At 39.4% G+C, this 27758-nt stretch overlaps 1 protein-coding gene across 1 annotated transcript in view; it reads right to left on the reverse strand.

The window, feature by feature from the left end:
- AFF2 (AF4/FMR2 family member 2) overlaps positions 1 to 27758 on the reverse strand; it is a 191105-nt gene that overhangs the window by 23631 nt on the left and 139716 nt on the right. The window contains exons 6-12 of the mRNA XM_036305891.1: positions 22497 to 22656; positions 19975 to 20985; positions 18048 to 18169; positions 13611 to 13833; positions 7380 to 7669; positions 6759 to 6822; positions 2979 to 3115 (exon numbers count right to left, since the gene is read on the reverse strand). Coding sequence (XP_036161784.1) covers positions 2979 to 3115; positions 6759 to 6822; positions 7380 to 7669; positions 13611 to 13833; positions 18048 to 18169; positions 19975 to 20985; positions 22497 to 22656 — 2007 coding nt within the window. The remainder of the gene's footprint in view (positions 1 to 2978; positions 3116 to 6758; positions 6823 to 7379; positions 7670 to 13610; positions 13834 to 18047; positions 18170 to 19974; positions 20986 to 22496; positions 22657 to 27758) is intronic.

Genomic DNA, 27758 nt, shown 5'->3' on the forward strand with positions numbered 1-27758 from the left:
GCTTTCTCTTAATTTTTAATGCTTATCATTTTTGCCAGACTTTTCATCTTATGCACTTTGAAAATCACAGGCAGCCTTGAATAGACACAAAAAAATCAATTTCCCCTTAAAAGCTATAGAATGGCAGTGATGGCTTCCACCAATGCATGAAGTCAGAGAGATAATTTACATGCTTCTCAGAACAGAGAAAAGCCAAATATGTCTGCCTGGTCTGGCAAGGCAAGGCTAGATCTTTCTTCATGATCTCTTACTTTTTTGGTTTTAACTAAATATTCTTTTTCCAGTGAGCATATTTTTTTCTTTAGAAGAGTTCATATTCTTTGGATATTTTAAAATGCTTTCCTATCAAAATATGTATGCTGAATTTGTCCAATGCGTCTAAAGGTTTAGGTACACGTGTCTTCAGATTTGTAAGCATTTATGCAGATACAAGCAACAGCGTAAAAATCTAGAAATCCAGCCGCACATTGATTAATCAAGTCAGGGGTGACCAGAATATAAGGGCCTATAAGGTAAAGATCTATTTGCTCAATCAAAAGCAATTATTTAATCATTCTAGAAAATTATTGTGCTTATCCACCATTCAGAGATACATTATTTTCCAAATATCTGCAAGTTACTGGAAAACACTAGAATGGATATCATTTCTTCTCTTTTCCCTTCTCTCAGGAATTTTTTGATTACCTACAAATTCTACTCTGCTAAGGCCAACAGGCCGAAATTTTTTATTTAAAATACAAATGGAACCAATAATCTGTGCAGTTAATATACCCTCTCCTATTCTCATGTCTCCTCTACCCTGCAACCACCTTGTCTGTTTCCCTGAAATTTTACATGTAGGAAAAGTCTACTCCACATCTGTGGCCTTAATGATTACTTCATGCTGGAAGGGTACTCTGTCTTTTTTTAAATAACCACTGCAGAAAAGTTCTTACAAAACATGGATTATAACACAAATCCTAATAACACCACTTTTTTTTTTTTTAGTTCTAAAATTGCACTTTGAAAATACAACTGTCAATGTCAAACAGTGGGATTATTATACTTCTACCCACTATGTTTCCATTTTAATTTTATGAATATTGCTATATATATATATATATATATATATAATCACACTACAGGAGGCCTGATGCACGAACATTTGTGCAAGAGTAGGGCTTCCTTCCTCTGGCTGCTGGCACCAGCTTCCCTCTGGCATCCAGGACCCGAGCTGCTTTCTTCAGGCCCCGGCTTCCTCAGGAAGGCCATCAGGAAAGACTTCCGGTCTAATTAGCATATTACCCTTTTATTATTATAGAAGACTAGAGGCCCGGTGCAGAAAAATTTATGCACTCGTGGGGGAGGGGGGTTCCTCAGCCCGGCCTGTGCCCTCTCACAGTCTGGGACCCCTCAGGAGATAATGACCTACTGGCTTAGGCCCGCTCCCGGGTGGCAGAGGGCAGGCCCAATCCCTAGGTGCAGCCGCTGGTCGGGCTCAGAGCAGGGCTGATTGGGGAGTTGGGGCACCGCCCCCTGTCATGCACAGAGCAGGGCCCATCAGGGGTTCGGGGAGCTCCTCCCTGTCACACACAGAGCAGGGCCGATCAGGGGGTTGAGGAGCTCCCCTCTGTCACTCACAGAGTAGGGCTGATAGGGGAGTTGGGGCACTGCCCCCTGCCACACACAGAGCAGGGCAGATCAGGGGTTGGGGTGCCGCACCTTGTCACACTCAGGGCAGGGCTGATGGGGAGGTTGTGGCTCTACCCCGTCACACACAGAGCAGGGCCCGTTGCGGGGGGTGGGGGGGTGGGGCGACGCACCCTGTCACACACAGAGCAGGGCCGATCAGGGGGTTCAGGCGCCGCATCCTGTCATACACAGAGCCTCAGGGCGATCAGGGGGTTGGGGAGCTCCCCCCTATAAGGCACAGAGCAGGGCTGATCAGGGGGTTGGGGCACTTTCCCCTGTTATGAACAGAGCAGGGCCGATAGGGAGGTTGTGGCTCCGCCCCCTGTCACACACAGAGCTGCAGGGCGATCAGGGAGTTTGGGCGCTGTCCCCTGTCATGCTGATCCTGGTGCCAGGAGGCCTCTCGGCTCCGCTGATCCCGGTGCTGGGAGGCATATTACCCTTTTACTATATAGGATAGAGGCCTGGTGCACGGGTGGGGGCTGGCTGGTTTGCCCTGAAGGGTGTCCTGGATCAGGGTGGGGGTCCCCACTGGGGTGCCTGGCCAGCCTGGATGAGGGGATGATAGCTGTTTGCAGCTGGTCACACACCCTTCAGGGTGGGGTTCCTCACTGGGGTGCCTGGCCAGTCTGTGTGAGGGGCTGAGGGTTGTTTTCAGGCTGGCAGGTGACTGAAGCTCCCAACTGCTGCTTTTTTTCTTTTTTTTATTCTGGGCCAGCTTTAGCTCTGAGGCTTGGCCCCAGCTCTTAGGCCTTCGCTGCTAAAAGCAGGTATCTGGTTTGTTTGGGTTCTATAATCGAAACACTGTTTCAACTCCAGCTCTGAGATCCCGGTTTGCTGAAAGCAGGTTTCTGGGGTTTTGTTTAGCTTCTATATATATTTGTAACAATGTTTCAAACTGCAAGCTCAGAGGCCGGCAGCGGCAGGCAGGGAACGTTGGAGTCCTCCGTCACTGAAGCAAGCATGTTCGCTTCAAACTGCCTGGCTGCCGGCCGCCATCTTGGCTGGCAGTTAATTTGCATATCACCCTGATTAGCCAATGGGAAGGGTAGCGGGCATATGGCTAATTACCATGTTTCTCTTTTATTACATAGGATTATAACTTCTAAAGGAGATAATTTATAAAAGCAGTATCCATCAATTATCAATTTTCTAACATTAATAAAATGGCAAGAACTAATTATCATGATTTCTAAGAAGAAGATGCCTTGGGCAAATCATTGCTATGTGGAAATATTTTTAAAAATAGCAGCTTCTAATGATGACTGAAATGAGTTTAGGAAGTTGGCTGCAGAAAGGCCAATTACCTGAGGAGCTCCACAGTCTCAGAGTACATGGTATATGGAGACTTTGCTTCCAGAGGGTCACGCTCCATAGCATTGCCACATTCGGTGAAAGACAGGGCTGCATCAGCATAATTCACAGCTTTGCCAAATTTCTCGAACTAAAACAAGAAGAAGATTTATCAATATGGTATTCCCTTCTCTCCTTCATATAAAGGAAGAGTTCTCAAACTAGGGCAATTTTTCATCCCTTCCTCAGGGAACATTTGGCAATGTCTGAAGACATGTTTGGTTGTTGCTGCTAGGGACAGGGGGTATCTAGTAGGCAGAGGCCACAGGTGTGGCTAAACTTTCCACAATGCACAGGGAAGCCACCACAATGGAGAATTAGCCAGCCTAACAGTGCAAAGATTGAGAAACCCTGATGTAGAATGTATGAATTTGTATTGACAATAACGTAACTGATTTAAGATTCTATTGTCATCACACTGAGGTTGGTTGAGGAAAGAAAAGTAGCTAAGGTATCATGGGTGGTAGTATTATGTTGTTGTTGTTATCTTTTTGATAGACCAGAATCTAAATCACTGCTCTGATTAGTTTCTATTCCCTAAAATTACTAGACTGGTCATTGTAGTATCCTATAGACCTGCTTGCAATAAAACTGCTTTTTGTAAGCCTCAAGGAAAACTAACACATATAGTCTTTGTGAGCAGATCAACCTCACACCCATAGAGAAGAGTAACAAATTGATGCTATTGTCATGAAAAAGTGAAGCTATACTGTGACTGTTGACAATAACCACATCACTTTCATTGTAAATAATGATCTGGAATAGGGTGTCAAAAGGCCAAAAAATATAGCATTACTAAATATTTTAGTTTAGTAAAATTTTATTCCAAAAGGTTTTAGCCTTGATAATGGTCACCATTAAAGTGACTTAGACATATTGATTTCTTTATAATGTGTAATGAATATTATATATGACATTTTTATAGTGAGTATTTTATAACAGTATTTAACATTTTCATTTTTGATAGCTGGATATAAGAATTCCACTAATGCAGAATTTTGTGTAAAAGGACCAATATAATACAGATTTAGCTATTTTAATTTTCTTGTATACCTTATCAAAATATTTTCTATGAAACAGTACAGGCAGCAATTCTCAAAATGGCAGGGTAGCTGTTTCTAGAAAAACATTAAGTACAACTATAAAATGATGAGTTACAGGTCCTGCATAATCTCTTGTTATAAATGACTCTTTTTACAAAAAAATGCTTTTCAGCTTTTATGTATTGCAGGAATTCTGTGGTTTCATTTCTGTGAGATGCTTTGGAGAATATTGTTTTCAAGGAAATGCAAAGTTATTTTCTGAAAACCTATGTATATGCAAACTATCTTCTCTTGGCTTACAAGATAATCTCCTGAGGTCATCTGGCTCCAAATAGCTCTCCCATTTGTAAATTCATCTTTATTTACATCCTGATTTTTGAAAATGTGATTTCATTCATAAATACACAGCTGGAAGGATCTTTAAAGATTTTTTATCCCTACCCCACCCCCTTTTCAAAAAGGTGAAACTGAAGTCCAGAGAAATTTAAAAATCATAGTGCCAGTTAGTGATCAGATCATATCCCCTTCCTGGGCCTCAATTTCTCCATCTATAAAATAAGGAGCTTGAATTACCAGGGGACTTCCAACTCTAGAATAGACATAAGCCTAGCAAAGATATACTCTAAATGAATGTTTCACAACCCTTTCTTTTTCTACATTAGCACCATCCCCTGATGGGGCTTTTTAAAAAATATTTTATTGATTTTTACAGAGAGTAAGGGAGAGGGACAGAGAGTTAGAAACATCGATGAGAGAGAAACATCGATCAGCTGCCTCCTGCACACCTCCCACTGGGGATGTGCCCACAACCAAGGTACATGCCCCTGACCGGAATCGAACCTGGGACCCTTCAGTCTGCAGGCTGATGCTCTGTCCACTGAGCCAAACCGGTTATGGCCGATGGGGCTTTTTAAGATATTTTTTTCCACACAGCCCCATTAAAACTTTAATACCAATGATATCCTGATGATGTCTTTATGTACTGTGACCCTTTGAAGGGACACACACCATTGAAACATCTAAGACTGTTTCATCCCACTCCCAAAAACCACTTTGTTCCCATAGGGGCAAAATCTCCCTAATTGAAAATACACTGTGGTTAAAATATCAAGGTGATTTAGGGGGAACATATAAACAGACCCTGGATGGCAGAGAGTGATGCTTATTCTGAACCATATGTATATATATTTCTGTGGCTCTGATTTTTCTGTTATTTTAACATTTAGTCACAGGTGTGGTCTCATAGGTTTGTCCCAATCTTCATCAGCTTATGTACCAGCTTGTCAAAGAAATAGTTATGTGCTTCCTTGTTCTGATTTTGACAGAGTGCAAACTCCAGAGCCTTTATGCAGTGAATCAGAGTTGAGGACATTTAGGGAAACAAAACAAAACAAAACAAAAACAACAACTTTGGTCTTCAAGCCAGCAGCACAGCCACTAATGTCACTCAAATCTCTCACCACACATACAATGGTCACAGGCACAGTCTTCCCAGCATCTCTAGTGGAGCTGGCACCAGCCTGCCTTGTTGCTTTCATCTGCAGAAGCAGAGAACAAGTGGTTCCAATGGACAGTTAACACCACAGAAAGGTTAGCTGCAGACAATAGTTGAACAATTTGGACCACAGTGAGAAAATGACAAAAAAAAAAGTAGAGAAACAGCAGATGCAAGTCCATGGACAGTTGAAGTTGGCTACACACAAGTCATAGTTCAGAGAATGTCATGATACTTTCTTACAGCCCTCCTAGTATCAAACAATGGGACAGCTAAGTCCTGGCTGACACAATGTAATGAATGGAGGATGATATTATTTTTCAACTCAGTGTGCTAACTATTATCTCTAATTATGCTGAGGTTTAGTCAAAGGTGAGGAGTCTGCCATTAGGGCCTTCTCTAAGGCAGTGGTTCTCTCAGTCTTGACTGAACTTGGGAATCACCTGGGGAATTTTAATACCCATGTCCAGGTCCCAGTCTCAGAAATTTTGATTCCATTTGTCCAGAGTGTGGCCTGGGCATCAGGGTTATTTTAAAGCTCCCCAAGTGATTGTAACACATGGTTGAGACCCCTTGTTAGGAGGATTAATAAAGTCAAACAACTCAACATTCTGAGCTCATTGCTATTCTAGATGACCAAAACATTTAGAGGCAGCAGGGCCTAGTGTCTTGGGAAATCCAGATGACAGAACTTCCTCTCTTTGTACAGGGTCCTAGCCTGGCTATGGGCCTCATTCTGGGAACATGTAATCAAATTCAGCAAGGAGCTAAGTTTTTTATACATACCTCAGTTTTGCGAAGCCAATTTTAGAGGCTACTTTATTAGCTCTAAATAACCCTCTTCCTTCCCATACTGGTTTCTGGTTTACCAGACTCAAAGAACCCCCCACCCCACCTTCTCCAGAGCAGTTTCAAATGTCAGTTCAAATCCACTTGAAAGACAAGAATAATAGTATATGCCATGTACCTACTGAAGTTGGGGCAAGGGAAATAACAGTGAAAAAACAAATACATGAATGACAGGGTATCACGGTACAAAGAAATCTGGGTATTTCAGTGTTGATGGATTAACCAGCTCCAAAATCCCTATGTCAGAGCAGCAGTGAGAAAGTTTGAATTGTATATGAAGTGTCTTTGTTTTCCTTTAAAGCATAATACCTTAATGAGAACAAAGCAATGAGAGGAAGCAAACCTACCAGTGCATCAGCTTTGTGCTTCAGCTTCTTAGCCTCTTGCATGTAATAATCAGCATTGTGAACCCTAAACAAACAAAATGACCTCTTTCAGAAACCAATGGCTCATTTTTTTTCATTAAACACTGAATAGTCAAAACCATTTTTTTTTTTTTACTATAAATCCATTCCTATACAATGCCTTGAGAAGGGCAGATGAATGCTATCATTCCTATAATAAATAACCTTGAAATAATTCTGTAAATGAATTCTGAAGTGCATAATGGCCCATTAGGATAAATAACTATAATCTCCAACACCCACTATTCCAGTTACCCAAAAAGATTCAACAAAACCTAGCTGTAAACCTCTTTGTTGGTGCACAGAATGGAGGACACAGAATCCTAGAATGAAGCAACTGCCTTTGGAAACAGTAACAGAGATCTGTGATTTAAATGGGCCAAAAACATTTCTTGGTTAGGATAGGAGTATGTGAGGAAGATGGATATACTTTTTAAAGCTGCAGGAACTACTGCTGGGGTCTTATTTTGGGTGACACATTTTATGGCGCTAGAAAAGTCATACTACCCCCACCCCCATTCACAATTCCAAAACTGGGTCCATGATAATCTGGGAACAACATACGAGTCATCAAAAGTGAGTTTGGGTCTCCGGACACTGGTGGTGCTGGTGGAAAGAAGGGGCAGGGCTGCCCAGGACGTCATCTCCAGGTGTCTGCTACCCATTAGGCCAGTAGTGATGGTAGAGGTGATGGTGGAAATGGTAGTAGTAGTGCTTGTGGTAGTAGCCGTGGCAGTAGCAGTGGCAGTGGCTATGACAGGGATGGTAACAATGGCAGTAGAAGTAGCAGTGGCAATAGCAGTGTTGGTGACAGTAACGGTGGCAGAGGTTGCCTTTTTTGGAGTGTCTCCCTCCTGGGAAAAAGGAGGACAAATAACTTTCATTAGATTTAGCTTTTTAGAACATCTTTTCATAAATGATTTGAATGCCAAGCCCACTAAGAAACAAGACAAGGGAGGTCACAGAAGATGGTAAGCACACAGTACAATTTACATATCTTGTAACATAGAAATCCACACCTGAAATCTATATGATCTTATTAACCAATGTCACCCCAATAAATTTAATAAAAAATAAAACAAAGGAAAATAAAATAGTGGACACAGCTTGAGAATAAATAAGTAACCCTGGTATATTTTATGAATTCTGTGAATTACCAGACTTTGTTCTATGATGACACTAATCACCAAGTTAGTCAGGTGCTGGGATTATATAACCCCATAATTCCATAAATACAGTCATTGGCAAAGGTCTAAATTTGGTAGGAGATGTGATGGGAGAGAGGAGGAAGGAGGAATGTAGGGAGGGAAAGGAAGAGAGTAAAAAAGAGGTGACCCTGATGTATATATTTTTGATAAGTAAACCAGCCCAGAAACTTTCACTAGGATAAGTACTCAGGTCACTACAAAACACAAGATTCAGTGAAGTCAAATACCAGCAAACCAGACACTGTATTGAAGTAGTCATTACGCTGGGACCAAGGCCGAAACAGCCTTTTCATTCACACAAGGAGTTTGACTGATTTCCAGCTGAGTGAATGCCACATGAATGCCTCCTCATTTTGAAGTCTTGGGATGGTGAAAGTTCATTTTAATGAGGTCAAAAATCAAATAAGAGATTTCTGAGATTCACACTGAGCTGTCATTGCCATAGAAATAATGTGATCCTGCCCAGCTGGCATGGCTCAGTGGTTGAGCGTCGACCTATGAACCAGGAGGTTATGGTTCAATTCCTGGTTAGAGCACGTACCTGGGTTGCAGGCTTTATCCCCAGTGTGGGGCATGCAGGAGGCAGCCAATCAATGATTCTCTCTCATCATTGATGTTTCTATCTCTCTCTCCCTCTCCCTTCCTCTTTGAAATCAATAAAAGTATATATTTTATAAAAAATTTAAAAAAGAAACAATCAGATCCAGATGAAGAAAGTAGGTTGTAAAATTTGTATTTATGTGACAGCATGTGTTCCAAGACTACCTGCTATGTTTATTCACATAGCAGACTCTCTACTCCCCACCTGGCAACTGTGGGAAGATCCTGACTGTTCTATATCTGACCATACTTGTCATAATGCCTCTTCCTCTCTCTGTTCTTCTGAGTTTGTATATATTGAAGCCTGGTATGCCCCTAAGGTTCATTCCTCAGCTCTCTTCTTTCTTGACCTTAACAGAATTTGACAATCCTGTATGCACTATCACAGATTTGATAATAAGCAGGCAACTCCTAAACGGAAACCTCAGTCTTACTCTCTCCAAAGCTTCAGACCTACAATGACCACCTTTGGATAGTTCCACCAAGATAGACCATTAACTCTTCAAATTTCTCTGAAGCAAACCATATCACTCTTTCTGTTAATTATAGGGTGGTCTTCCCTGTCACCAAGGCTGGGTTTATCCATGTCAGTAAGGGTATTGTGGCCATCTCTGGACCAGGAGCATTGGAACTTGTGTATTCCCCACTTTGCCTTCTATATGAGCTACTCTGTTTCACTCCACTTTACATATTGAAATTCTGTAAATGAATTCATTTAAAAAAATGATAATGTTCCTAAAACTCTTTTTGAAAACCACTGTTCTATTTCATCTTTAATATCTTTCTCTCCATTACCCTTATGCAAACAATTACAAATTAGTATTTCTTGTATCTCCCCAACATCTCCTAAATTTGTCCCTTTCTATTCTGAAGCCTCAAAGTGCCGGGCCCTCATGTCTTCTGACCGAGACTATCAAACAGCTTCTTGGCCAACTTCCAAACTCCAATCCATCCACAATCAGCTAGCTGCCTGCTAGTCTGAGCTTTTTAAACAAAGCTCCACATATTTCACTACCTTGCGGCCAAGTACAAACTAAGGCTGAGTTCCTTTGCTGGCATGTAAGGTCATCCCTGATCATCTCTCACTACTCCCTCCCATGAACCTTCCGTGAAACTAAACACACCCTACTTTCTTTGCTTTCCGCTTTCCTGTTTTGCTTCATCCTGACACTTAGAGTTGAACCCCTCCCACACACAAAAAAAAAGAAAATGGAAAAAAAAAACATTCCCTTCATTACTTTTTTCTTTACCTCCTGATAATTTACTCCATTTTTAATTTTTAAAATTGCATATAACATCAAATTTATAATCTTAACCAGTTTTAGATGTACAATTCAGTAGTGTTAGGTCCATTCACAGTGTTTTCTAAATCTCTACAACTCTTTCATCTGGCAAAAATGAAACTCTGTCCCCGTTAAACTACAATTTCCCATTGCCTCCTCTCCCCAGCCCCTGACAACTACCCTTCTACTTTATGTATTTGCAAATTTGATTACTCTATTTACCACACATAAGTAGAATCATTAAATATTTGTCTTTTTGTGACTGGCTTATTTCACTTAGCAAAGTGTCCTTAAGATTCATCCATGTTGTAGCATGTGTCAGATTTTCCTTCCTCTTTAAGACTGAATATATTTCATTGTATGGATATATCACATTTTGTGTAATCACTTCCCTCCATTTCTAAACTCTATTCATCTGTTATAATCCAGCTTAAAAAATGCACTCTCTTCAAGGAAAACTGCCTTATGTCTATGGCCAGAAGTGCCTTAATCCTCTTGGTGCCCTTAGAGATCTGAAGAGTCTGACTTAATCTCTTCTGTATAGCACCAATCACCAGATATTTTGTATTCTAGTTCTCTCAGTACGTTTCATGACTCACCTTAGATTGAGTGCTTTTTTAGCACTGGAATCATCTCTGACGTATGACGCCGCTACCCCACCCCACCCTATCCACCTTATCCTGTAGCCTAGTGCTCCTAATTATTTGCTGAATGCATGCCTGCCTGCCTAGTTAAAAGGGTCACTTTAAAGATAAAAGCCCAAGAAACCAGAAACACCAATCAGAAAGGATATATGCACCCCTATGTTCATAGCAGCACAATTCACCATAGCTAAGATCTGGAAACAGCCTAAGTGCCCATCAGTAGATGAATGGATTAGAAAACTGTGGTACATCTACATGATGGAATACTATGCTGCTCTAAAAAGGAAGGAACTCTTACCATTTGCAACGGCATGGATGGAACTGGAGAGCATTATGCTAAGTGAAATAAGCCAGTCAATGAAGGAAAAATACCACATGATCTCACTCATTCATGGATAATAGAGACCATTATAAACTTTTGAACAATAATAGATACAGAGGCAGAGCTGCCTCAAACAGATTGTCAAACTGCAGCAGGAAGGCCGGGGAGGGTTGGGGGGCAGGAGGTAGGGGGGTAAGAGATCAACTAAATGACTTGTATGCATGCATATAAGCATAACCAATGGACATAAGACACCGGGGGCTAGGGGGGGCTAGGGGACTGTCTAGGGCGGGGGGATAAAATGGACACATATGTAATACCCTTTGTAATACTTTAAGCAATAAAATGTCATTGTTAAGACCCATGTCAAAAAAAAATTAAAGATAAAAGCCAAATGTGAACATTCCTTATAGCCTTGAAAGTCCATCTTTTCCATTTGATCCTGGACCTTCTCTGATTGTCAAAAGTTCTTACCATCTAGAGCTCAATGAGAGAAATGTGCTGAGAGGCTACACATATAAAAATTATAATGATGGATATTTGAGAAAATAGTTTAAACATGATTATTGATCTTATTCAATCTAAGCACATTTAAAAAGTCAGTCTTCTAAAACTCCTAAGCCAACTCCATGTTTCTACTGCCAGAGCTAGATGGCTCAGATCAAGCAGTGGAATCATCTAAGACAGTGCCACTGTCTCTATGATTAAAACATGTGACAAGAACCTTCAAACACCACATCCACCATGCACCCACATGGCATCATTGTCAGTCCTGGCACATCTGATTGGATGGAAATGGCTGCATTCAGCCATGATGCTGTAAGTTATATTAACATGCCCTCTGTCCATATACACCCATCCATTGAGTTAATAAATAATCTAGTTTAAGAAATATATAAATGGAAAAGACTCTGAGAGAACAAAATTGAAGAAGACACTTGTGGAGTAGGAAGAAGGCTTATAGATAATCTAGTCAAACACACTCATTTTACAGAGATTTCATAATTTGTCCAAGTTCTCAGAGCAAAGTTGTTGCAGTGCTAACTCTATGTCAAGTCTCTTAACTCCAAGGCTAGGGCAAAAATACACCACAAATTCTCTCCATATTTCAAGCCATTAGTAGAAGGAATGGCCAAAGAAGTGATAGTTGGTGCTTCTTTCTATTATGGGATACCTCAGTGATTTCTTTAACAAGGATGATCAATTTATAAGTACAATTGTAATCATACTTATCATGTTTCCCAGTAGTTTTTAGTTCTCATGGAAATGACTTGGCAGATTCTTGTAAGCAATACCATTTGTCATAAAAACATCTGTAATAAGCACCTGATTATTTGTGACAATATACTAGGCACTGTACAAAGTAAACTGCCTAGACATCACATATACCCTCCAAAAAACTTGCAATAGAAGAGAATATCAGTTAGAGTTTACAATATTAATTACATTCAGTATGAAAAATAAGACTGTAGTGTAATTACTGTTTAGAATAGATGGTTTAATTCCTAACATTATAGGCAGCATTTTAAATATTAATATAAATATTATGTGTGCATACATATACACATTAATTTCATATGGGACATGACAACTTAATTATAGAGCAATTTCTTTATATCAATGATGAAACTTACATAGATATATATTTCATCTCAGTCATCTTAGATGATGCAAGACCTATAAACTAGGGTCCTTATAGCTCAGAGGCCTTTTGGTTTTTGATGGGATATAAATGGATACTCTTGGTTCAGAGTCCACCAGGTTGGCACCAGACATTTTAAAACTCATTGCGTTTCACTCATTTGCTTTTTTTATGACATTTAAAGGAGACTAGATGATACATCTGCATATACATGTATTTACACGGAAAGGCAGATACATTTGTCATTAATATTTACTAATGACACTATTGCTCGTGGTTATGTACTTATATCTGGAAGAGATAAATATATTGTGTATGGATCTAAAAAGTGATACAAATTCTTAATTATCTATGCTAATTGAGCAGCAGTATAGAAAATCTAAAGGACCAGATAATCATTTAGTTAGGCTTTGAATCACAATTGTGTGATTTTATCAACAAATTCACCTTTTAAATTCCATCATTTTAGTCACTATTATTTATTTATTTTTAATTACACTTATTGGGTGACATTGATTATTAAGATTATATAGACTTCAAACGTGTTCATTCCAATCTTACTACTCTGAACAGATTATTATGCAGAGACTCAGGATTTTAGATATCCTTTAGTCCAAGCCTTTCATATCTTGGGAGTAGGGGACACTTCTAAAATACTGACCACAGCATCTGGTACATAGTAGGCACTGATCATTTAGTGAATGAAAAAAAAAAAAATGGATGGAATGGGATTGCCCACAGTCACTAAAATTTTTAGCAGGTATGAATGTACCAGATACTGTGGTCAGTATTTTGAAAGTGTTCCAACTCTCAAGATATTAAAAACTTGGACCAAAGGATATCCAAAGTCCCAAGTCTCTTCATAATATTCTGTTTGAAGCAGTAAGACTGAAATTACAAAATTCATCCTACATTAGAATAATTAAAAATTGAAATAATGGAGAGTTTGTGTATTTGTGTGTACACACACCTACAGTTTCTCTCTGTTTCTTCCTCCCATCACCCTGCAACATCCCCATGTGGTCAAGTCTAGTTAGATATGCTGGATCAACTTGTTTCTACCTGCTGATCATAATATTTCTCCTAAGACGCTTACATTTACAGATATCCCTTTGAAAGTAGCACAGAATTTGCCTTCACTCCTCTTAGGTTTGGCAGAGTTGAACTGTCCAATCATAGGGATGTTTTTGTCTTGACTGAAGAAACCATTATTGCCACTGATGTTTCTGCTGCGTGGAAGATCCTCTGGCAGTGGGGAAAGTGAAGGAGGGAACAGCTTTTCTTCTTTTCTTCTATTTGCTCTCCTGGATGAATTATTTCTGTGTAAACAAAGAGTGTGGGGTGTCATAAATTTTGTCTGTATTTATTATGAATTTTCCTCTGATGTTGGTACATTCAGCTGAAGTAATATTTTACTTACTTGTGATGAAGAGTATATGTTAATACATATAGACATAGAAATCTATAGAGAGATATCTCTCTCTATAGATATAGCTATAACATATATATCAAAAATAAACATATGTCTTTGAAGCAGAACTCTACAATAAATATAAGTGTCTAATACAGTGTGCTCCAGTGTGATATTTATAACCTTTCAATATTGTTATTACTTAGCTTTTTGATGGAAAATTCAATGTGCACTTTAACCTTTATTTTTAGGATAGTTTCTACTCAAGGCCTTAGGACTTAACTGCACAATCACACAATAAATGGTACAATAAACAATTAGTAGAAGTATAGTTTATTAAGGTATAATATATTTATACATTACTTAGAAATAAACAATGCACTAAATACTTTATTTTTTATTTTGTGCTATTAGCAAAGACTATTTTTAAACTGTTTTTATAATTTACTTTATTAAAGATGTCACTATTCCTTCCTCCTTTGTCCACCTACACCCAGCCTCTACCTCACCTTCCCTCCGGCCATCACCACACTGTTGTCTATGTCTATTGGTTATTTACATATGTTCTTTGCACTCTTTAATTTAGTGACACATTGAAAATAGCATATTTAAAATGTTCTGTCCCAAAGCTAAATCATAACAAGCCCCTCAGCTTAAGTTCTTACATTGAAGTACTAATGTATGGTAACAAACTCCATTTGAAAAATATTTTGTCATACTGCCACACGACACCTGCAGTCTTAGAAGTACTCCTGTACATTCAAACTTATTTATGTGCCTATTCAATGGTCACTATTAAATAGACTGTGACTTTAAATGAAATAGAACAACTAAAACCTTATGCTAGCTGCTTAGCATGGTAATTGGGTCATGGATTTTCATTTTAGTTACTCTCTTAGACCAGTAAATGTAGATTATTTGAATTTTAATCTTTTCTTAGACAACTAATATTGCACTGTGCAGCCATTTACTTTTCATGATTATTGACTACAATTTTCAATAGCAAATTAAGTCAACAAGGATTTATGTTTTCCTCTTGGTCAATTTCAGTCAGTGACTAGAAATATAGATTTACAAAATCTCAAAGCCACAAATCAAAGATGAATGAGCATTCAAATGGTTTGGTTTTCTAAAATGATAGAAGTCAATGCAGTCTTCTTGTTCCACTTTCTCTGTGTTGCCCCAAATTGCCAATTGTAGTAATATTTATCATCTTATCCATCTTTTGTTTCACAATGAGGCCCTATATCCATTCTTGCTTTGAGGCAAATTTTTTTAAAATTTAACTGTTTTGCCATTAATGTAATTGGTTAAAATTAATTAAAATATTTACTAATAGCCTGGCTGGTGTTGCTCAGTGGTTGAGCATTGACCCATATACCAGGAGGTCACCAGTCTGATTCCTGGTCAGGGCACATGCCCAGTTTGTGGGCTTGATCCCCAGAAGGGTATGTATAGGAGGCAGCCAATTGATGTTGATGATTCTCTCTCATTGATGTTTCTATTTCTCTCTCCCTCTCCATTCCTCTCTCTCTAAAATAAATAAGAACATATTAAAAACAATATTTTCCCATGGACTTTTAAAGTTGCATTGATATATAGAACAACTGTAAGTTGTGATGACTGATTAAAATAATGATGACTATGAGGAATAAAATTTGTGTTCATGAGGAAGCTCCACAAATATCAGCCTACATAAATATAATCATTACCGAGGCATCAGACTTTTGGGAATTTATGTAGAAAGATATTAAGTATTGGCATCTGTCAAAGGTTTTAAGCTATGGCATCTTTAGGAGGTGAATGGTTCATTAGCCATTGGCTACTACAGTCATACTAGGCCTTACAATCTGCCATTGTACACAGTATATTAAATACTGCACAGTACATTCTGTGCAGTGGGCACTATCACCTGGCCACCTTTCCATCTGTTTGGTAGTAACCTAGAATCATGGAACCTTTAATAACTTTACTATTAAAAAATACCCAGGGAGCATTTTCTAGAGAATACTCAGTCACCATTATAGCTTCTTAACACAAGAACAATTTTAGCTACTTTCTGCACCTGTTTTAGTAGGCTAGCATTGGACAGCAGACAAGAGAAGTGTATTCCCACTCCCAATTTAATGTCTCATAGGCCTTGCTGATGGTTTAGGTTCCAAAGAATTGGGGAGGAACTCAGCAGGGCTCTTCTGTTGAATGAAAGGGAACTCTGGCTATCGTTGTCTGATGTGGTATTCTTTGCTAGGTTTAGAATATTCATTTAGAAAAGTGAATGTGGCCTGATACAAATTTTTAAGGATTTAGTTTGAAGGGTAAACAAAGCACAAAGGAGCAGACAAAGCTTGAGGAGAGGTTCCCAGGAGAAGATTTCTGAGAGGCCAGTCAATGCTTCATACACCCTCAACTTGAGATTTTTTTCAGACTTGAATTTTTTTGGATGAGCATAAGAACCTGACTCAGGCCCTCCTAAATGAAAAATGTGACTAGGTAAACACTACTTTCCTAGCTACAACCAAAGCATAAATACCATAATGATCCTGATTAAAAACAATTTTATGAGAACATTAAAATTATTAGACATTTACTTAATATGTGATCATCTCTCTTCCATGAAATGGAAAGAGTGACAGGTCATTGGGTTGCTTAAGGAGACTAGCAATGGAGATTGATGGTGTGGCAATTCCCCACTGTCCCCTGCCTTTTCTTTTTGCCTTTGAGTGGCCTGAACTGGTCAAAGCCTGGGAACTGCTATTGTAGTCATTCCTCCTTGGAAAGGAAGAAGGCCCTAGGATGACCATGTTTGACCACTGGAGAAGAAGCATGTTTCCCCCATATGCCTGGCCCACCCTGGTGTGGACAGCATCAGCTTGTTCTACTGTAGGAGTTTCTAGTTCTGAGAACTCCAAGCATATTAAAAGATGTTTCAGATCAAAGTTATAGCAGAGAATAGAGACACACTTCACAAAGAGCTTTGGATCTTCAGGGAGGGGGCAGCCCAGGGCCCAAATCACCTAATTATATTGAGTGAATCTAATGGCAATTGTTCTTTTCCTACTTTTATCTCAAATCAATAAGGATCCAAACAAGTGGAAACCTAGAATTAATTTCTTTCTGACATCTTATTTGTGGCAGATTGATACCATATCACTGATGTTAAACAATAATCTGTGAAATCAATTGTTAGCAGCAGTTAGCCAGATTGCCTCCCTGCTCTGGGCTGCTAATAGGCTCAAAAACTGGTCTTTGATGGAAGTAATCACTAATGTTGAATGAATTTATGGCAATAATTATCCAGATGGAATAGTTCCAGTAACTGACATGATTGTTAGTTAAATGATATTTATAAGACAGAAGAACACAGTCACAGTGCTTGATAGAAACAGAGAGGGCAGGAATTCTCTAGGGAAGGCTGGGCTATTTGAGTGAGGAAAAAATAAGGAGAACCTCCTTACTGACTCTGGCACCTTCCACAAAAAGGCATAAAGGTAAAGAGGTGCCAGCTGACTGGAATTAACCTATTGATTCCTAGCTGGCTTTCCCCAATACAGAACTGCCTAGGGGAGGGTCATTCCCAGATAGCTTATCTCTCTGGCCTTTCAGACATGTCATTCTCCTGACCTCTGAGGAGTTCGAGATATAGCTACTCTAAAGTTTCATATTAAGGTTAAATAATGATACCACAGAAGAAGCAGCAGCTGGGTCATCTTGTCAAGCCCAAGGGGTTGCTTTCCAGGGAAATTGTTTAATCACCATCAGAACTAGATGTGCGAGAGTCAGTTATATGGTTCAAGCAATAGGTGCTTTCTGATACTGCACATTTTTAATTCATTTACTTCCTTTTTCCCTTCACTTAGTGCTAAAAGTTCACATTGGCCAATTTTGGTAATCAATGTAAGCTAGAGTAAAGAAATGTTGTTAAAAAGTTCATGGTGTCACCCTAAAGCTGGCAGTCTGTATTCCACCCGCTTAGCTTAATCTTGTTAAATCAGGAACAGCTGTCAAGACTGGACTTAGAAACTCTTGTATTTTATGTAACCTGGGACAACCCCCCCCCAAAAAAAAAAGGTTTTTTTTAAGTCTGAACAATTGAAGTATCATACAAACACAGGGAAAACTCACTCTTTAGTGTAAGAAGGCTTGTGGGGTGGGGCTGGTGAGATGCAAGGGGGTAGCAGGCAGATAGTGGTGGCATCGTCCAGGCGTTGCTTCTTCTCGGGGATTTTTTCTGCAACTTCTGTTGGCTTTAACAGGAAAAAAAATGCACAGTTTAAAATAAATAGCACATGTAGACTTTTAAAAACAATGAGCAAAGTAGATAGTTTGTTTCTCTTTTACCTTCTAGGTTAGATAGGGAAGTTAAATATGCACCTTTGATCAGACAGAAAAGCAATTAGCCTTGCTCCTAACAAAACTCCTAACAAAACTTTGAACTTTTAAATTGATTTTTAGAAAGAGGAAGGAAGTGAGGGAGGGAGGGAGGGAGGGAGAAAAGTAGGGAAGGAGGAAAGGGGAGGGGAGAGAGAGAGAGAGAGAGAGAGAGAGAGAGAGAGAGAGAGAGAGAGAGAGAGAGAGAGAGAGAGAACAGTTGTCTCTGAACACACCCCCACCAGGGATCAAATCCTCCACCTTCTAATGTATGAGATGACACTCCAACAAACAACTTTATCACATCAGCCAGGGCCAAAAGTTGACATGGGAGACACTTGAGCTGTGATGTGAACCTCTGATTAGAGATTGAAATCTCATACCAAAAGTAAAGAGAATCTATACTTTTCAGATACCTCTCCCATTAATAAATGAGCAATTTGGGAATTAACATTGAAACTCTGACATGACATAAATGATGTCCAAGCAACAAAGATTGTGAATAACATATAAAGGGCACTAGTATAATCAACAACATTCAATGAAATTAACTATGTATAAGGCACTCCTTGGACTTTTACATGTGGTTGTTGTGAAGCTATACTTTTATCCCTGGTTGTAGTGTTGTCCTCACTAAGAGTGGGAACACAGTAATAGGATAAGGACCACTGACTTTGGTTACTATTTTGGAATAGCCTCTTTGGATAAGTTGGTGCACAGATCAAAGATAATACCTTCTATTTTTGAATCATTAATGCTAAATGAAAACTTAAATCATACTTTTCAGCAGTTTGGCTTGGCCCTAGATAGTACTTCTCCCTAATGAAGAATCTAAGCCATTTCTGATCATTCTTAAGTCTCTTCTGGGAAGGGACAGAAGAAATGAGGAAAGAATTAGAAACCTTCTCTCTAGCTACTGTTGCAGCCATTAAACATATTACCCAAGTCACACAAGATGATGTTACTCTAAAAAACTACCATGTCTGGAGCTATAACAGAATAAATCTATTACATATAAACTCACTTCCCTAGATGTATTTGACATCAGAGGCCATTGTGCATTTCAACTTCTGATTATAATTTTTAGCCCTGGAATTCAGCCTTAACCATATGCAGGAGATATTTTTACAAGTCAAGCCAACCACACAAGTTAGAGGATCCATTGAGTTTGGCAGAACATATGTCTACTAGGAGTCAAAGTAATCAAAGTGTAATCAAAGTGGGTTGTGGGGGTGCTGATGCTTGTTAAGATAAATTAACAGGCCCAGAGGATGCCTTTTGAACTTAGGAACACTTGGGTTCCCTGATGCTGCTAGAGTGGAGGACTGTGGAGTAATGACCCATGAGTCCATGAAAGCAGGAGCTGCTTAAGTATCCTACCCCAGGGATTGACAGCCTGGGGCAGAAGACTCTCTTCATACTCTTATTTACTACATGTAACATATTTGATCCCTCCTGTTACATATTGTATATCCTTGATATTGGCTTCCCAACCCTGATAATTTCTAACACTTTCTCCCTGGTCATGTCAAATATGGTATTTCACATGGAAAGCACCATTGCTTTCACCAAAGACTGCAATCCATTGCCATTGACATCCTTAAAATAATACTCAAGATCAAGTTAGTCAAAGAACAGCCATTGTTCATGATCACTTGGCAGATCACATTAAAAAGCTTACCTTGTGCTTCCTCTTGCCCTTAAGGGTGGGTTTTTCCACAGCTGCAGCAGCAATCTGACGCCTGGGTTTTGAGGAAGCCTCTTTGTAGTCTGGCTTGGCTGATGCTGCTTGGAGTGAGTTGTGGCCAGGTACTCTAGATAGTAAGTCAAGGTCAATCTTTACCCAGAGATTTTTTGGATTTTCCTGCTCTCTTAGAGGAGATAGAAGCCCAGTTTGCATTATAGGGATGGGTGAAAAAGTTGGCTCCTCATTATTGATGGATAAATTGTTATAACTGCTGCTGCTGCTGACTAGGGTGCTGAGGGTCTTACTAGCACCACAGGTTTCCTTGGATTTGGCAAAGTTGCCCCCAGGAGCAGTGCAAGGAGGCAGGACTTTGATCTGCAGGGTTTCTTCCTGATCTGTGTTGGAATCAGATGTAGACGAATCTGTTTCAATGAATTCCCGGGACTTTGGCACGATTTTCCCAGACCCTCTATATTTCTTCTTCTCTGAAGCCAATGGGATGTGAGACCTTGGTTCTTTCCTGGGGATTGGTTTGTGGGCAGTGGCTTTGTTGCGGCTTCTTGGTGGGTCAGGAAGCTCCACACTTCCTTTTTCTTTGGGAGTGCTGCTGGTAATATTTGGTTTGGGCCAGGTCAACTCGTCAATGCCAGTGTTCTTCTCAACCTTTTTGGGCTGTTTTTTCCCAATTGTCCTTTGAGAAACTGTATCAATAGTTTCTGACAACTTATGCTTCAAAGCCTTTGTTTCTAGAGTTTTCTGGGTGGATCGTGGACGGGCTTTTTCCCTGATGAGACTGAGGAGAGGCCTCTCTTTGGGTTCAGCCAGGATCTGGTTGGGAGTTGTTTTAACTTTGACCTGGACTTCCATTGGTTGGATGGTTGGAGGAGGCACAGAAATCGTCTCCATGGGTGTCTCATTTTGGCCACAAATAAATGATTTGTTCTGGGACGTCACTTTGTTAAGCCACTTATCCAACTGCCACTTGTTGGTTGAGGGCGGCTCGGGCTACAGATTGAGAAACAGCAGCAATAATAAATTTCTCATCTGGGAAAGATTCAGAATGACCCTAAGTACACCGACTTCTGGTAAAAGCTTTGGATGTTAAGTGGCCATTCACACATTGACAAGCACACACACAGAATCCACATTAATCAAATTACCTAGAGAGCCAAATACATCACAAATCAGCCCCAGTCTTCTAATTTAAACTAATTTCCACTCTTCTGAAAATATTCTCCACTCTCGCCAGGAACCAGAAAGGAAAGACTTATTCACAGAGGGGGTTGTTTTTTTTCAGGAGTGTGTAGGGAGTCCTGGGGTAGAGGGGGAACCTTTTCCCCAAATCCTTTGGTGAGACTCATTACTTAACCTATTACCAGGAGGCAGAGGTAATGATCTCTGGTCCTGAAAAGAAATGTAAGCATGCCTCAAATGTAATTCAAAAGAAAGCCTTTCTATCTGCCAAAGTGTCAATGCCTCCTATATGATGCTGTAATTCATTATAAAAAGAATAGGAGTTTGGTATTTTTATTTAAGGCTGAACATATTTGACTTCTGAAAAACCACTGCACTTCCTTGGTGTATGGGGACATGTATGCCAACATTAGTGCCCACTGTTAAGCCATGAAAATGATGCGTATAATTCAGATGTTTGATTCCTAACTCTGAACTCTGCCTGTTTAGATAAAAAGAGCCAACATTTTTATTAGAATTGCTCTTCTTTTGAAAGATGATGTTACAGCACTGTGAGAAGCTCTTGACTTGCATTTATTTATTTCATCCTAATAACAACTCTATGAGGTCCTTGCTATTATTATTCCCATTTTACATATGAAACAATCAAGTCCTGGGAGCTTAAGAAATAACTTTCCCAATATCTCACATATAAAGCGATGGTAGAGTCAGGTCTGAAACAAGGATCTATGTGTTAATAGAACTGCTGCCCTAATGTCAGAGCTATGCTGCCAACAGTGGGAACCAATAAGATTTATTGGGCCCTTAACCTATTACCCTGTGCAGGTTGGAATCACAGCTACTAAAGTGTTTTTTAATTCTGTCACCCTCTGGTACCATAAGCATGAGCTGATATCTTTCAAAAGAAGATCACTTCTTGTGTTTTAATTGCCAAGTGGCAATTCATTGAATCAACCCAGAGTAAGGCATGGTGTTCCCAGAGCCAGAAATGGGTCTTGACTGGCTTCACTGGTTCTCTAGAAAGAGAAGTTGTTAGCCCAGTTATTACTGTTACAGTTTACATGTGTGGAAGCTTGAATGTTCAAAGTAACTGAGTCATACAAGTCAGTCACCCAGCCAGCATCTGCCTATTAGGAACTGTGTGAATATATGTTTTAGAGGGGAACATGCTATCAAATACCTGAATACTTTTATGAAGTATTTATTGTGCTAAAATAATTACTGTGCTGAAAGTGTGAGTGCATGGCTGGGTATTTAGGGCACTGACTTAGTGACAGTCAAGACAGGCAAATCATGGTTGGGGCACTTGCCACTTCACCCACCTCTGGAGTTGCCACAGGAGGCACCTCATTGGATTCGCTGTCCGTGGTGCTGCTTTCAGTGTCTGAATCTGACTCTGAGCTGCTCTCTGAGTCACTGGAGCTGCCGGATCCCCCACTGGCTTGCACTGCAGGTGGGGGCTGAGGCTTGGCCAAGGGTGGGCTGAAAGAAAAATGACATCATTCATTGCCCTTTTCAGTCTCAAACCACCATAAAGAGCCCAGCTCAGCATAAGGACCTCTGATCTGTGAGATACAGGCAAAGTGGAGCATTAAGTCCCATTTCACAGACGGACAATATGAGGCTCAGTAAGGGGCCCATGGTCAAAGGTTTTATTAGAACTATGTCTGTGTGTGTGTGTCCAAGTTCCTTGGGTTCCATAACACTGCTTTCTCTCTCCAAAAAATCTTGTGTCCCTCACTTCACATGAAAACTTAAAGCCAATGTTGCATGGAGATAGATACAAATGCACAGCTTTAGATTCCTTTTTTGTGTGTGTCCTAATACTTTTATTTATTATTTATTTTTAATTATTTGTGTTGTTGAAAGTATTACAGATGCCTTCTCCCCCCCTCCCCATTGACCCCCTCCTCCCTCTCCCACCCCCTCGATCCCATTTTTTTCCAGTTAAGATAATTTTCATTTTCTGTTGCTATTTTTTTTCTTCAGAAACCCATAGGTTGTCAAGGGGCTCTGATTTTAGCTATACACACAGTATAGTCTTCTCATCAAGAAGGGGTGAGTTCAATCTTCATTTTAATGAGAGGAAACAAGTCCAGGGAGGGGGAGGGGATTGTCTCTGCCTCATAGCTAGTTAGGAAAGTGAGATTAGAATCATAGACTTCAAGTTCTCTCAAAGGGAAGAGGCTGTGTAAAGCATATTTACTGCTGGGTGTCCAATACCTATCACTCAGCATCATGGTGACCATAGTTGACTATATGAATAAGGGATTGAGAGGATGCACTTCTTGGCCTCCTCCACCATAATATTTTGTAAACTCTTTGTAAAACTCTTACCAGGAGGGATGATCATAAAGGACCAACCATTTCTAATGATTGATTTTACATTTGTAAAGCTAAGCAAAACATTTGAAAGTTGATACCATTTGCTACTTTGCCTCTATTGGCAATCAGTACTCTTCCTAAGTAATCATTTTCTCTTTGTATCCCATAAAAAATCAACCTCAGCTCCCTCTTGGCATGCTGGGGTATGCCATCTCCTTTTTGTCCTTTTGTTTATTATCTCTTTGGACCAAGTTTTGCTCTGCTTTCACTCAGAAATGTGGATCTAAAGTTGGGGGAAGGTTCTCATCTCCCTCTGTCTCATCAGCCCAATCTCCTTTTTGTTAATCATGGTGAAAGGTGGTTTAAAACCTTTCAATATAATACCATAAGATATTCTGGAAGCCATGTGCTGAAACTGGGATTACTTTGCCTGAAGAAGACTGTAGAGCTAGTAGGAGAGTGGTTCGTATGATGATAGTCTTAAAACAAACAAACAAACAAACAAAAAACTAAAGGTCTGACCTGTAGGAAATGGTGTGAGTTTATTCTGAGGGCTTTCCAAGGTAAAACTATGGTGAATATTTATAGATCTAGACAGGAAGGTTTCTCTTCAACATCAGGAAGGAGTTCTAAAAATCTATAGCTGGCCAGTTAGCTTTGTACCCTTAGGCAACTGAATAGCTAGAAGCAAAGAATGTGGTAGAGGGATTCCTATTGTGGTACAAAGTGGATTGGATTAACTTTAAGGTGTCTTAAAACACAAAGATTATGATTTTTATGAAACTAAAATCTATAGGAGATATTTAGGGAGACTCTTTATGAACCTTAGAGAAAAAGTGTGAGGAGACATCAGCTCCTTAAGGCATGTTTGAAATGACCTTCTCATGGCAACACTTTACTAATGACAGTGCTCATGTATGATTAAAAGCTACATTTCTATAGGGATATTTTATAAATCAGACTTTTCACTAATTCAGATTAACAGCCTCCAGAAAGCCAAACATCTACATTAGTGCTGTCTGACTCTAATCTTATTTTAACTGTAATATCCTTTCTCAGGAAATAAACAGTGATGATGAATTGACCATTCTTCTCAATCAAACTGGGTGGACATCAAAAAGGAAAGGTTCCAAAATGGGTAATGACTTTCTATTGGGAAATAGGTATGGGAAGGCTTTGACAAGCAAGTTCACAGGGTATTGATCTTGGCAACATATTTCACAAGGCTCAAAACTTTCCAAAGACACGTAGCATGAGATGTTTAATGGGGGAATTCTGTATTAAACCTTTGTCTTTAGTTGAGACTTGTATACATTTCATCGACATGATTCTTTTCCAGTTTTATAGGGATCAAATGTCTGTATACCAGATAATTTGAAATGCTTCCATATATGATTTCCTCATTAAGGTGTAAATGGGGCAAAAGAATCAACATTTATACCTGATCTTACCTCTTTTTCTCCTTTTCCTCTCTGAACTCTGGGTTCACAAATCCAGAACAATATATTTCCCTTACCACACAATGCCACTGGAGGCAGACACACTGAACCCTGAACCTATTCCAGCCAGGGATGGGAGGAATCATTTTTATCTGAGTCAGTAGTTTTGAAATATACCCCATTTACTCCCCAAAACCCATTTAGCTCAATTGTGCAATAGAAAGTGTACACATAATAAAGATGAAAGCAGAGTTACTCTGGTAGAAACAAAGGATGGGGAAGAAAGAAGGGAGAGGGCTTCTTTCTGAGCCACTGAGCCAACCCAGTCAGGGCAGATTATCTCATTTTGAATGTTGCCTTGGATACTGTATTGTGTGACCTGAGGCTGAGCAGTTAACATAGGGTTTCAGTTTCCTCATCTGCAAAACAGAGCAAAACAGTAGCTTGTCCTCCTCCCCCAGATAGCCCTCAAGTACAATTTGAAAGTAAAATACCTCATATCCCAATATTATTACCAGCAACTCAGAATCAAGTATGCTTTGTGTTAAGGCACTGATGCTATTGATAAGTGGATAGTTTATCACAGCACGGCTTCATGAGATAATCTTTGTCTAATGTGGGTATACTGAGTATTTTTCCTGCTGTTTGAAATAGAATCTGCTCAGTTTATTTGCAGAGTAATAAGGAGATGCACATCTATCCATTCATATTCATTTTCATGGGAAAGTTATCATACATGACATTGTTTAAAGCCCTGACTGACTAAAGTGATCTGTGGTTGGCAAAATAATAACTCCTTCAAAGATGTCCACATCTTAATCCCCGAAACCTGTAAATATGGTACTTCAAGTGGCAAAAAGTATTTTGCAGATATGAATAAATACAGGATCTTGAGATGTGCAGATGATCTAGATAATCTGGGAGATCCCAATGTCATCACAGGGTCTCTGGGAGCCAGAGCTTACTGTACGGTAGGCACTATTACTGCCACTGCAATGGGCTGAAAGTCGGCCATTTGGAGCTTTTTTAATAACTGCAAATGACTGGTTCCTCACATTTTCCCACCACCGACAGTTACTGCCTATTTCTCTTAATTTATCTGACACTTACTTCCTTTCTGAGGTGATAACACTGATTTTGGCAATGGCTTTTCATAATTACATTTGACTTGCAATCAGTCATGACTTGGTTACCTTTTTTTGTGGACTGACCAGACCCAGGGCATTGTCTACAGTGGGAAGAGCATGGGATTAAAGTCAGATTATCTCATTTTGTTTTGTTTGTTTTAAACATATTTTTATTATGTTTTTTTTTTTTTTACAAAAATGAAGGGGAGAGAGAGAGAGAGAGAGAGAGAGAGAGAGAGAGAGAGAGAGAGAGAAACATCAATAATGAGAGAATCATTGATTGGCTGCCTCCTGCATGCCCCCTACTGAGGATCAAGCCTGCAACCAAGGTACATGTCCTTGACTGGAATCGAACCCAGGACCCTTTAATCTGCAGGCTGATGTTCTATCCACTGAGCCAAACCAGTCAGGGCAGATTACCTCATTTTGAATGTTGCCTTGGATACTGTATTGTGTGACCTGAGGCTGAGCAGTTAACATAGGGTTTCAGTTTCCTCATCTGCAAAACAGAGCTAATATATCACATAGACTTATAAGAGGATTGAGTGAGAGAATTTAGGTGAGAGAACCTTATTAATAGTGCTTGTTAAATTTCAGTATACATACAAATCACCTGGAGATCTTATTAACATGAAGATTCTAATTATGCACTGAAGTTCTGCATTTCTAACACATTGCCCAGTGATGTAGATACTCCTCATTGGTGGACCTCACTGAGAGTAGCAAGGCTAAAACCTACATGGGCTATTCAGATATCAGCTGTTGGGAATAAAATAATTTAGTAAATTTTAAACTAAAAGTTAGAACACAGTTTTGAGATCAACTGAATATTTTATTTTTCCATAATCATTCTGCCCTCCTTTAGCAAGAGAAAGTTAACTGCCTATGTCATATTTAATCTAACTTCGTCAAGCATAAACTTTCTTTAGGTAATTATTTCTGAAGAGGTTCTAATATGATTTCTTCTTACAATTTGCAACTTTCCTCAGATGACTTGCCTGCACCAGGAATTAACCACATACATGATTCTTTCTTCTGAATGTGTGGTATGTATGGATCACTGCGAGAGTTAAAAATGGCTTGCCACTGTCCTGCCAAATATTGGAGTGGCATTAGATTGCATAAATAGCCATGGCTAGGACCCAGAGCATATTTCATAATGGAAATACTAGTCTTAGCTATGATATATAGAGCATGATCTGTGTGCCAAAAACAAGGTTCTGCACTTCCACTGCATTTTGTCTTTTAATCCTCACACAGTAGTGTGAGTTATAACTCTTACTACCATTGTACAGCTGAGAATACTGAGACTTAGTACCAAACAATATTAAGTTGAAAACAGTTTTAACAATACTATGGGACAAACTTCAATGTTCTGTTTCAAATAAATGAAACAAAAAAAGCAACAAGGCATCTGGATTCAGCCTCACCACAGTATGAGGTGTGATGGCCCTGTAGATGATGCTGGCATGTTCCCAGTAAGGTTGGTCAATGCTGGCTAATGGCTCATTGTATCTTGAGAGAAACACACTTTGCATTTGGGAGAATAAACTGATAATTTAGATTTTTCTGTAAATAATTAAAAGCCACATTGACTTTTCTGCAATTAGTCAGAGCTATTTTGATCAAATAGCTAAACAGGTAAAAAAAAAATCATAAACAGCCTAGTATATTTATCTCTTTTGCCTTTAAA

Source organism: Myotis myotis, unplaced genomic scaffold, assembly GCF_014108235.1.
Source record: "Myotis myotis isolate mMyoMyo1 unplaced genomic scaffold, mMyoMyo1.p scaffold_m19_p_4, whole genome shotgun sequence".
NCBI lineage: Eukaryota > Metazoa > Chordata > Mammalia > Chiroptera > Vespertilionidae > Myotis > Myotis myotis.